Source organism: Euprymna scolopes, chromosome 24, assembly GCF_053919585.1.
Source record: "Euprymna scolopes isolate OS-2025 chromosome 24, ASM5391958v1, whole genome shotgun sequence".
Taxonomy (NCBI): Eukaryota; Metazoa; Mollusca; class Cephalopoda; order Sepiida; family Sepiolidae; genus Euprymna; species Euprymna scolopes.
The window spans coordinates 80,835,247-80,848,900 of record NC_136505.1 but is presented as its reverse complement, the minus strand read 5'-3'; the positions used below and the strand labels follow the sequence as shown (position 1 = coordinate 80,848,900).

The window sequence follows — 13,654 nt, the reverse complement described above, 5'->3', positions numbered from 1 at the left end:
ATAACATCATTATTATTATAGCATAATTATTATAACATCATTATTACAACATTATTATTATTATATTATTATTAACATTAGTCTTATAAAATTATTAACATTATTCTTATAACATTATTATTATAACCTTATTATTTTAACATTGTTATTATATCATTATTATTAGAACATTATTATTATATCATTATTAATTTAACATTTTTATTAACATTATTATAATAACATTGTTATTATAACATTATTATAACGACATTATTATAACATTATCATAAGATTATTATCATAAAATTATTATCATAACATAATTATTATTAACATTATTATTATTATTATTGTAACATTATAATTAACATTTTTATTATAACATTTTATTAACATTATTATTATAACATTATTATTATTATAACATTATTCTAAACATTATTATAACATCATTATTATTATAGCATAATTATTATAACATTATTACATTATTATTATAATATTATTATTAACATTATTTTTATAACCTTATTATTATAACATTATTATTTTAACATCATTATATGATTATTATTATTAACATCATTATAAGATTATTATTATTAACATCATCTGTGTGATTTTTGTATATAAGTTACAGTTAATCTTTGGGTAGATGTATTTTTTCTTTATGAACTCCACCCTATATACAATGCATTGTTTATTGAACTGGAGTGCACTGCCATTGACTTAATCTAGAAGGTATATCTGCCGAAAGCAATCATCAACAAAGCTGCTTTTCATGGCTTCACGATAATCCTGACAAAGTGGATTCATAGTGCTATGCTTTGCTTTTCATGGCTTCACGATAAGGATTTGCAGAAAGGCAGCTTGTGATTTGTCTTGTTTAGCTGGTGTCTGAAAGTTGTTATTTCAAATGGCCACCATCTGATATTGCCTAGGTTCAATGTTAGTTTAAAAAACTCAAAAGAATCTCATTTTTATGGTGCTCATCATTCTGTTCAAAAAGCGGTTTTCCGGTTTCTACTTATTGCATTGATTGTGTGCATTTTTATGACCTAGAATTTGATATATTTATTGAATGAATGGTAGAGAAAAAATGACACAAGTATAAAGAAACTTGTTAAATAATTGAATCTGTTAAATTATATGAACCTGTTAAATAATGTGAGCCTGTTCAATCAATAAATAAAATTAAACAGTAAAATTTGATAGAAAATAAATTAAATCTGTTCAATAATAAAACCTGTTAAATAATAAAATCTGCTAAAAATTAAACCTGTTTAATAAAATAAAGCTGTATATAATAATGTTAATAAATCTGTTCAATAATAAAATCTGTTAGATAATAAACTATGTAAAATAATATAAGCCTGTTAAATAATAAAATCTGTTTAAAAATTAAATCTGTCAAATAAAACAAATATGTACAATAATTAAATGTGTTAAAAAATTAAACCTGTTAGATAAAAAGTTGAATAATTAAATATGTTCAATAATTAAAACTGTTAAATAATTAAATCTGTCAAAAAATATAAATCTGTTAAAATTGTAATCTGTTCAATAATTTAATGTTAAAAATAAAATCTGTTAAAAAAAAAAAATAAAAAAATGTTAAAAATAAAATCTGTTAAATAATATAAATCTATTAAATATAAATACAAATCTGTTCAATCTGTTAAATGATAGCATCTATTAAATAATTTAGTCTGTTTAAAAATTAAATATGTTCTAAAATGTAATCTGTTGACAAATAAAATTTGTTTAAAAATAAAAATTGTTTAATCATTAAATCTGTTACATTATAAAAATCTATTCAAAATTATATTTGGAAAAAAATCTGTTAAATAATTAAATCTGTTAAAATATTAAATATGTTCAATATTTATATCTGTTCAATAATTAAATCTGTTAAACCATAAAATCAGTTAAGTAACAGAAATCTAATCTGTTTAATAATATAAATCAGTTAATTTATTAAATATGTTAAATAACATAATATGTTTAATAATTATATCTGTTCAATAATAAAATCTGTTAAATAATTTAATCTGTTAAATAAATCTATCAAAAAATGTCATATTTTAATGTATTTTATTAAATAAATAAATCTGTTAAATAACAATTTTAAAAAAAAATAATATATGTTTAATATTAAAAACTGTTTTATAATTTAATTTGTTAAATAATGATATCTGTTAAATAATAAAATGTTAAAAAAATAAAAATCTGTTAAATAATTAAATCTGTAAAATAGTATGAATTTGTTAAATGATATAAATCTGTTAAATAAGTATAAATCTGTTAAACAATAAAATCTGTTAAATAATCAAATCTATTTATTAATTAAATCTGTTAAATAATATGAATTTGTCCAATAATTTAATCTGCTAAAAAGTATAAATCTATTAAAAAATATAAATCTGTAAAAAAATAAATTCTGTTAAATAATATAAATCTTCTCAAAAACTAAATCTATTAAATCATAAAATCTGTAAGATAATTAAATGTATGAATAATTTAATCTGTAAATCTGTTAAATCATAAAATCTGTTAAATGATATCTGTTGGATTATATAAATCTGTTAAATAATTATATCTGTTAGATAATTAAATTTGCTAAATACATAAATCTGTTTTATAATTTAATCTGCTTAATAACTAAATCGGTGAAATAATCTGTGATTGTCACGTTGACATACCGGTTCCTGTCAGATCACTGATGTCCGTTTGAACATTATTGATGATGTATGTGCTCTCACTTATCTCAACATTGTTTCCAGTTGTCCTGGACATCTTGCCACATTTTGCTACACTTGCCTCACAATAACATGCAGCTACACTTACAGGGGTATTCATTGTCTTTGTAGACTGAATGGAGGCATTGATATATTTGTTAAGTAATTAAATCTTTCAGATAATTTAATTTTTTGTGATAAATAAATTTATTAAATAATTAAACTGTTCAATGACTTAATCTGTTAATAAAATTTGTTAAATAATCAATCCACTAAATAGTTAAATCTTTTAAATGATAAAATATGTTAAATAATTGTATTTGTTAGATAATTAAATTTGCAAAATAATTTAATTTGGTTCATAATTAAATCATTTAATAATTAACTCTGGAAATTAAATTTGCTAAATATTTTAATCTATTAGATAACTACGCCTGTTTGATAATTAAGTTTGTTAAATAATTAAATTTGTTTAGCAATTAAGTTTGTCACATAATTACATTTGTCAGATAATTTAATCTTGATTAAATATGTTAGATAATTAAATTTATTAAGTAAATCTGTTAGATATTTTTTTTTACATAGGAGTCATCAGTTATCAAGGCCCGGAGGCCACTCGAGTATGAGGGTTATTGAGTGTACAGTAGTCAATGGGATAATATCGTAGTAATCGTTAGTAATGGATATTTGGTAAATTGGATAACTGAAAGGGACGGTTCATCAAGAATTTGTTTATGTTGGACTTGAAGACGACCAAATTGTAGTCAGCTGGGAAACAGGCAAACGGAAGGGAGTTCCACATGCGTGCAGTTCTAAGAAAAAAGCTTTGTTATATCTGTTAAGTAGATAAACCTCTTTTAAATAATTAAATCTGTTATATAATGTAATCTAATAAATAATTAAACTTGTTAAATAAATGTATTAATAAATTAATCTGCTAAATAAATTGGTTCAATAGTTAAATCTTTTAAATGTTTCATAATAAAACCGGTTCAATTATTAAATTTCTTGGTTAATTAAATCTGTCAAATAATTAAATGTTTTAATAATTAAATCTGTCAAATAATTAAATCTGTTAATAATTAAATGTATTAAATGTGTCTCAAAATTAAATGTGTAAATAGTTGTGTGTGCATTTATGTACTTATATTAAAATCGAGACATTTGATGATTAAATGATCTATTTCTTTTTCAGAATGAAAACTGTTCGGGTTTTCATCTCCTCCACATTTAATGATATGCATGGTGAGCGAAACCTGCTAACACGATTTATTTTTCCAAAATTGAGGAAATGGGCAGAAAAACGTGGAATACATCTTTATGAAGTTGATTTAAGATGGGGGATTCCAAAGGAAGAGGCCAAAACATTCAGGTTTGATTTATATTTTATTCTTTCTTTTGTTCTTTTTGTAAACTTCTTTTTGTTGTATTTGCATTTTATTTGCATAATACATGAGTTTCTTATAAGCAGAAGCACAAATCGAATATTTACTTAAATTAATGATTAACAAAGTCTTTAAAAAGAAAATGTGCTATTTAAAGTTAATTATGGGTCCCAAGTAATCAAATTAACATGTTATATAGTTTTTAATTTATGTATACAATATATTTATGTGCCAAATTTATTTATTTATGAAATATATGCATGTACAAAATATATTTGTGAAATGTATTTCTGTATGAAATATATTTATGTACAGAACATGTGTTAATAAATTGATATTAAATATATATTTATTTATAAAGTATGTTTGCGTGTAAAATATATTTATGTATCAATAAACTTATGTTAAGTGTACATTCATATATAAAATTTATTTGTGTAAAATATATTTATTTACAAAATCTATTTACGTATAAAACATTTATGTACAAAATATATTCACGTATTAAATACATTCATGTACAAAATATATTTATGCATGAAATATATTTATGCATAAAATATATTATGCGCAACAAATATTTATATACAAAAAATATTCGTGTCTTAATAAATTCATATCAAATATATATTATGTATAAAATATATTTATGCATAAAATATATTTATATTAAATGTATTTATCTCCTATATAATGTATCGTAGGTTTGCAAGAACAGATGCCACATACAAATTGATTAAATCTGGGTTATAACCACTATCTTATATAGCTTTCAAACACCACTGCAAACACATTCAGTTGTGATAATAAATTGCTACATTTAATCTGACGAGCAACACCATCTCAATCGCAACACCTCCAGAGGAAGGAGTTTCTATTTTTCTCTCTCAATATTAAGTGCTCCCACCGGTACCAGTTGACACCTAGATCAATTATAAATTTTCCTACTATAGTGAGATTGTACCGCCATTAACTGGTTAATAGATACATAGACATAACATATCTTTTGCATTTACCTATTCATAAATAATAATATCTCCCTTGCAAAGTCTGCCCATTCTAATTCGCTGAGCTCTGGAAATTCTCCAATTCCGTTATTTGCTTCTTCACTACATAAACCAATGGTTACTAAATGTTAAACATGGCAACGTTGACATACATATTATTTCATTTCTTTAACAACCAATTTTTCTATATTATTTAATTTACAACTTTCCGTTTTTTTTTTGTTGCATTATTGTGACACAGAAATTCAGTACATTCTACATTATCCACCTACATAAAAAATGTTTTACCTTCACTCACTCTCTATATTCATCCCTCCAATTTCTCTCTTTCTCTCACTCACTGCTAGTTTTTCTCTTGTATTTGATTTGTGTCTGTGTTCATTTCTCCATTTGGCTCGCTAAAATAAATTGCTAGTAAAAAGTGTTGAGTGGTGCATTTTAGTGAAACAGAGACAAAAATGGACAGGAATTCAAAGGAGGAAAATAGATACACATGTTGACTGATGAGGAGAACTCTTTATTGTAAAAAGGGGAAGAACAAAAAGGGATTATGGGATATGTACAGGGAAAAGGGAGGTAATAGGGATACAAGAGTTATCGGACTTTCAACACCCCCGCTTGCTCTTAGAGTGTGAGCGTATTTTTTTAAATTTTTTTAAAAAAATTTATTTACTTATTTGTTTATTATTATTATTTTTTTTTTTGTATTTATAAAGAAAGAATACGCGTATATATAAGAGCATCACATCGGCAAAAAAAAAAAATGAATTTAAAGCCTGACTAAAAGTGGTTTGAATTTTTCTAGTTTTGCTCGGGTTGGGGGTTTGGTCATGATGTCTGCGAGCATGTCTGTTGTGGGGCAATAGATAATTTTTATGTTGCCGTTGTTCAAAGCGTCCCTGATGAAATGGTATTTTATGTCTATGTGTTTGCATCTTTGTCGATGCACTGGGTCTCTAGAAAGTGCTATAGCGCTTTGACTATCCTCGAATATTTTAATGGGTGTGTATTCCTTATACCAGTCCATTTCTTTTAGTAATTGTGTGAGGTACATACCTTCTTGGGTTGTTTTTGCTAATGTCACATATTCAACTTCGCATGTGGATAACGCTACCGTGGGTTGTCTTTTTGACTTCCAGGAAATGGGTGGACCGCCTTTTGTTAGGCTGAAACAGTATCCAGATATAGTGTGTCTGTCGTATTGGTTTGATGCCCAATCGGCATCACTGTACGCGAATAACTGGAGTTGATCGTTTGATTTTGTATAGCATAGTTGGTGTTGCATAGTACCTTTTATGTACCTAAGTACATGTTTGGCTGCCGTCCAGTGCTGCTCATGCGGTTTTGATAAGTGTTGGGACAACTTGCCAACGATATAGCTTATATCTGGTCTGGTACAGATCATCAGATAGATTAGGCTGCCGACGACTTCACGGTACTTTCTGGGGTCGATGAGGTCAGAGTCATTTTCGGTTAGATCACACTTTAGTTCGCATGGAGTTGTCCTGGGTTTGCAATTGGTCATATCAAACCTTTCCAGTATTTTTGTGACGTACCGTTCCTGGCTCATCAGTATACGACTTTGAGTTATGTCGAAGTCTATCCCTAAGAAGTGCCGGAGTTTTCCAAGGTCCTTCATCTGAAATTCGGACATCAACATCTGCTTGGTGGTGTTGAGCGAATCATTATTATTGGCTGCGATAATTAAATCGTCGACCCATGAGATGATGGTGATTCGTTCCTCACTGTTGTGTCGCATGTAGACACAATGATCCACTCTATTCTGAATGAAACCATTTTTGGTGAGGTGGTCATGCAGGGTTTAATTCCAATTTCTGCCCGATTGTTTCAATCCATATAGGGATTTGTTTAACATGCAGACTGGTTTCTCGTCCGTTTTCCATCTCACTTCAAATCCCTCTGGTTGCTCCATGTAAATCTCATGGTCAATTGGGGCATGGAGGTACGCCGTTTTGACGTCCATTTGGTGTACGATGAGATCGTATTGGATAGCTACTTGCATTAGTATGCGGATTGATGTGATGTCAGCTGTTGGGGAGAAAGTCTCTGTATAATCTACCCCCTTGGTTTGGTTGTAACCCTTTGCAACAAATCTTGCTTTGTATTTCGGGGATCCGTCAGGGTTTTCTTTAATTTTGTATACCCATCTACCGCTGATTGTTGTTTTGCCTTTGGGTAGAAGTGTCAGCTTGTACACGTCGTTTTCTTTCAAGGAATTGATTTCTTCCTGCATTGCTTTGATCCAATGGTGTGCTACTGGGGAGGTCGTAGCTGCTTTATAGGTGTGTGCTACACCATGTGCGACTTTGTAGCAGTAGTCGAGATTGACAAGTGTGTGACCACTCTCGTCTTGAACTGTCGTTACATAGTCCTCTAAGTAGCTGGGCATCTTGTGTTCCCGCTCTGGGTATCTGCGTGTATAACTGCTTTCTTCTATGATATTGAGTGGTTCATTAACACTAGGCTGTTCTCTGTCTTTTTTCGGTTTTCGATTTTTTGTCAAATCTCTTTGGAGGAAGTCCTCATCATTATTGCTTGGTGGAGAAGTTTGGTTTTGTTGTACGTCAGAATTGTTGATGAATTTTATTTGTCTGTGTTTATACACTTTCCCACTTTCAGGGTGGTAGATTAGGTATGCTGGGCTGTTTCTGTTGTATCCGATAAATATGCCTCTCTGACATTTTGGGTCCAGTTTCCCTCTTGTGTTGGAGTAGGTGTAACACACCGAACCGAAGATGTGCATTTTCGAGAGGTCGGGTTTCCTCCTGGTTATTTCGTAATATGGAGTTTGTTTCAGGCGGTTGTTGAAACACCTGTTTCGTATAACTGCGGATGTCATGACAGCATAGGTCCACTGGGTTTTGGGTAATCCACTCTCTATGATCATGCATCTCGCCATTTCGAATAGTGTCCACCAATTTCTTTCGGCTGTTCCATTCTGGTGAGGTGAGTACAGTGCTGAGGTCTCATGTTTAATTTTATTTTTGCGGACTAATTTCTGGAAATCGTTCGACTTAAATTCTGAGCCGTTATCTGTCCTCAGTATTTTTATTTTGCCGTAGGGTGAGATATCCGCAATGAATTTTTCGGTGGCGAGTGTCGTGTCGCTTTTATTTTTAATAAAAAATACAAATTTGTATACAAATACAGCACCGGAGAAATCATCGGTGAATGAGACAGCGTATAGGTTTCTGTTTAGGTCTGCCGGGTTTATAGGGCCGGCTAAGTCCGAGTGAACTAGATGTAGTATGCTGGTTGCTCGTTCGTCCGGGTGTTTCTGCTTTGAGGGAATTTTCCTTGAATGCAAATATTGCAATTTCTATTGTTTGCGATTTTTGGTTTTATTTGGATTCCACGAACTACAGTGGGTAGTTTCGTTACGTCGTCGTAGTTACAGTGGCCGAGTATTTTATGCCACGTGTCGACGTCATAGCATTGATGGCAGCTGTCTTCGGTGCTTTCATTCTGTGTAGTCGTTAAATAGTACAGTCTTTTATGTACATATATTTTGAACCTTTTGCCGTTTTTATGTATGAGTTCATTTTTATTTTCTTTAAAAATGACTGTTGCTCCGTTTTTAGCAGTTTTTACGGAGAAAATGTCTTGTGGGTAGGAGGGTATCAATAACGCCATTTTTAAAGTGACTGTGATGCAGTTTCCATTTTCGTCTACTAAGTGTATTTCTGCATCTCCTCTTTTTAATGCAACGCCGCTGGTTTTTGTTCCGTCCGCTAACTCCATGTAGTGGTTTTCTGGCTGGAATGTTTGGTCGAAATTTTTGGATTTCTTCTCATCTCGAATGATGTGAGAAGTGGCACCAGCGTCGACAAGCAAACCCGTGGGTGACGTCGTCTTCCGCATGTGGTAGTCCTCCATTTTGAATGTGAACGTGTGTTCTTCTTCAATGTCCGCTGCCTTTTTCATAGTGTCCCTACGTTTGTAGCGGCAAGACTCTCTTTTATGAGTGGTAGCTTTGCAGTAGTTGCACCACATTTTTCGTTTGTTGTTGGCACAGTCTGTAGATTTCCGCCGCACATGTAGCATGTAGTGTCTCGCTCATCGCGGTCGTTGTTACTTATAGCAGTTCTCGAAAAGGAGGAAGTTAGTTTCATCACGTCGTTGCTGCTAGACTCGTTTTTGTGCTTCAGAGTCTCTTCAAAGCTGTGAAGATCGGTTTTAAATACCGGGAACGTTAGTTCTTTGTTGCTGTGAGTCACATATATAGAAAATGGGTCGAACTGGCTAGGTAATCCCTTTAATATCATCGCAATGATTAAAGCATCGTCCACTGTCTGTCCGGCATTTCTGAGGGCTGTTAGAACGGTTTCTGTTCTTATAACGTAGTCCGTGACACTTTCATCGCTATTCTTTTTGAGAGACATTAGTTGGGTGTATAAAGAAATGACTCTAGGCTTCCCTTTTCCTGCGTAATGTTCGCGTAATATTTTTAGAGCTTTTCTTCCATTGTCTGCAGCTTCTCTCATTATCAGGGATAAGCTTTTATCATCTAGAAACTGTACCAGTTCGGCATATGCTTCCTCATTTCTTTCATCGTCGTGTTCATTTGAAGAGTTTACGCCTAAGATGGCGTCTTTTAGACCGAGCGTACGTAAATGGCCTAAGAATTTTACTTCCCAAATTTCGTATTTGGCTTCATCTCCGTCGAAAGATAATCTGCTCCATCCGTTTCCATTATCACTTCTGGGCCCATAACCTGTTGAGTGGTGCATTTTAGTGAAACAGAGACAAAAATGGACAGGAATTCAAAGGAGGAAAATAGATACACGTGTTGACTGATGAGGAGAACTCTTTATTGTAAAAAGGGGAAGAACAAAAAGGGATTATGGGATATGTACAGGGAAAAGGGAGGTAATAGGGATACAAGAGTTATCGGACTTTCAACAAAAAGAAACAAAATATTCAGCTTTTTCACATTCTGCATTTAAGTACGTATTCACAGTTTAAACGAAAAAATGATATTGATTATGTTTATTTCGATAATGTGATATGTACCATTAAATCTTTCTCTTTCTTGCTCTCATTTAATTATGTATTCACAGATTAAACGAACAAATGGTATCAACTACCTTTGTTTTGATCTGCAGATTGAAAATTGACAGAGTAGTTTGGTAGGGAAATATACAGACACACACACAGACAATTTCACATTTATAGATATATAGATTTATTTATTTACTTATTTATTTCCAGACTGTTATTCTCACAACTATTTTCTGAGCTTCCTCACTTACTGGAATTCTTGCGATTAGTAATTTGTATATTTATTGATTTACTTGTCGACTGTTATCAACGTCGTGAAACAACAACTATAAGATATGAAGATAACACTCTACAAATAATGAATAAGTTAATATTTTCTGTATTTATTAACTTATAATAGTTTTTTGTGTGAATGTGACATGGCTAATCAAAAAAACTATTGCTTACATTTGAACATTATTTTTTCGATTTGCACACAGAAACCAATATTTCAATTGCTTTAAATATAATAAATGTTTTAACGCTAAAGTTATGTATAAAACTGCTAGCAATTGCTGCAAATGGATTTATAGTGTCATATGCTCAGTCTATCAAGTCCAATGTAGATAAGGCTTGGTCCCATAAGTTTTGGCAAATAACAAACAAGGTTCTAAATAAATGCATCTTTTCTATCCATCATCAACAGGCCTGAAGTGATTTCATCAGCATCTGACAAAGCCAAACTCTTTGCCAGGAACTTTACAGAAAACTCAACTCTATGTGATCAGGATTTTTACCTCCCGAGTTTCCTCACAAGATTGGAAATAATTTGAGCGACATTCACATATCTGTGCATGATATTGCCACACTCATCAGAAACCTTGATTTCAGCAAAGCAACTGCCTCTCACAATATTCCAGTTATAGTACTCTAACATGTGCAACCAGAACTAGCACCCATTCTTACAAAGCTGTTCAAGTGATGCATAATAGAGAAATGCTTCCCAACATCTGGGAAACCTCATTGGTCAATATTTAAAAATAGTGGAGATCTGCCTTCTGCATCTCAATACAGACCAATTAGTCTTCTGCATCTCAATACAGACCAATTAGTCTTCTGCATCTCAATACAGACCAATTAGTCTTCTGCATCTCAATACAGACCAATTAGTCTTCTGCGTGTCATGAGTAAGTTACTTGAATCCATGTTAAATAGAGAAATTGTAAACCACCTAAGCAAAAACCACTTACAAACAAGCAATATGGGTTCCATCCAGCGAGATCTACAGTTGATCAGTGAATATATCGATTGAGCTTCCTTCTCAAGAACAATAGCTTTTGACATAATCAAAGGCATTTGATAGGGTTTGACATAAAGGGCTAATTCACAATATTTTCAGTAATGAAATATCTGGAAATCTTTCCTCAACAATTGACTCTTTTCTCTCCAATAAGTTTTTACAAGTAGTCGTCGATGGGCAAACGTCTGAAGCTGAAAGTATCAATTCATCCTAGGCCCAACTCTCTTTATCATCTTCATCAATGATCTCCCAAATCATATTTTAAGTTTATTCGTTGACATATATGCAGATGATATTACGATCTATGGCAACATTTTAAAGAGCAACGATTCGATGGTATAAAAAGTGGCTGATTAATTTATCACATCCAAAAGCAAGCTTTTATCTTTCCATGATAAAAGCCCTGCTTGGCCCCCAATTAATATGAATGGCTCTCAAGTCTAAAATAGGCTTCCTGTTTTGACAAACATCTTGGTTTGACTTTTACTCCTGACTTGAAATGGAAAACTTGCATCAAATCTGTTGCCAAAGTCGCTAGAAAAATGGTTGCGTCTTCTTTTGCTCCAGAATGTATCTAATTCCCGATGCAATTCTCTCTACTTGTATAAGAGCCAGATACTAAAATGGAGTACTGGGCGGGAGCTGCTTGGAGCATCCTATCCTGCCTTGAAAAAGGTCAAAACCGGTTTCGAAACCTAGTAGGTGACGCCCTTTTTTCTTCCCTGAAACCTCTTTCCCACAGAAGAGACATTGCGAGCTTGTTTCTGCTCTATAGTTACTTTCATGGTAAGTGCTCGCCTGACCTTTTATGGATCTCCCTTGCCAAACTTTCACAAAAAAACACTCATCTAGCTACAACCACAATCAACATTTTCATCCACTCATTACCTGTGCCTAAATTTAAAATTTCCATGAACAAAGCTACTTTCTTAGAACTGCCCACATGTGGAACTCTGTTTTGCTGACCTGCTTTCCGGTTGACTACAATATGGTCGTCTTCAAGTTCAATATAAACAAGTTATTGTTGAGCCACTTCCCTAAATAATTCATTTCTACCTCATTTCTACAGCTAACTATTAATACACTGTTATCTCTGTGATTACTGTACACTCATTTACCCTTAATCATCGAGTGGCTTTCAGGCCTTGATAATTGATGACTCCAATGTAAAAAAAGATATATATCTTTGTAGAAAGTATAATTCTGCCTAAAATATATTAATGTATAAAATACATGTATAAAATATATTTATGCATAAAATATATATTCGTATAAAACTTATATATGTACAAAATATATTTATGTATAAATATATATTGGTACAAATTATATTTTTGTATAAATATATCTCCATCTCCATATATAATATTTTTATTGCAGAAATTCCCCTCTGGACCAAAGTATCGTAGATTTGCCACATACAAATTTAATACATCTACCCTGATAGCCACTATCTTATTTAGCTTACGACCACCATTTCTGCCACATTCACTTGTGATAATAAAATGCTACATTACATCCGACGAGCAACACCATCATAATCGCCACATATAGGCAGGAAGAAGTTCCTATTTTTCTCTCTCAATATTTAGTGCTCTCACCGCTACCAGTTGTCACTGGATCCAATTCTACATTTTTCAACTATAGTGTGATTACACCCACCATAACTGGCTAGACATAACATATTCTTTCTGATTTCTGAATCCTAAATAATAACAGGTCTCTAGCCATGTTCTGCTCTTTCTGATTGGCTGAGACCTGCCATTCTCATATTCCAAAATGAAACAAATTTCTAAATAAATGAACACTTCTAAAAGTTTACAAAAATGATGTCGCTATCCCAATGAGACACTAGCACTAAAAAAAAAGAAATGCAAACATATTAACCGCTCATAAGCAGACAATTAAATACTGATAACCTTATTTACTGAAACAAACGTGCACAAGTAAAAAAGACTTCATATACATAACATCTTCTCCATCTTTATTTGCACATTTGGAATACTATAAAAATGTATAAAAAAATGTATAAAAATGCATGTAAACATGTACAAAATACTGACACGGTGCTACGCCCCACCACCAATAAAAATCCGCCCTAAAAAAACATGTTTTCCTTTGCTTTTTCTTTTTTTTCTTTAGCATTTACTATTCTGGTTGATAAGATTTTTTTACACCGATTACCTATGTTACACTTTTAATGTAAATTTCATTGCCTACGGAAACACTTATTTGCTATAT

At 31.6% G+C, this 13,654-nt stretch overlaps 1 protein-coding gene across 3 annotated transcripts in view; it reads left to right on the top strand.

Annotated features, from left to right (window-relative positions):
- Positions 1 to 13,654, top strand: part of LOC145246794 (telomerase protein component 1-like) — a 715,591-nt gene that overhangs the window by 232,862 nt on the left and 469,075 nt on the right. For all 3 annotated transcript variants that reach the window (XM_080108593.1, XM_080108592.1, XM_080108594.1), the window contains one exon: positions 3,916 to 4,092. In XM_080108593.1, coding sequence (XP_079964719.1) covers positions 3,916 to 4,092 — 177 coding nt within the window. The remainder of the gene's footprint in view (positions 1 to 3,915; positions 4,093 to 13,654) is intronic.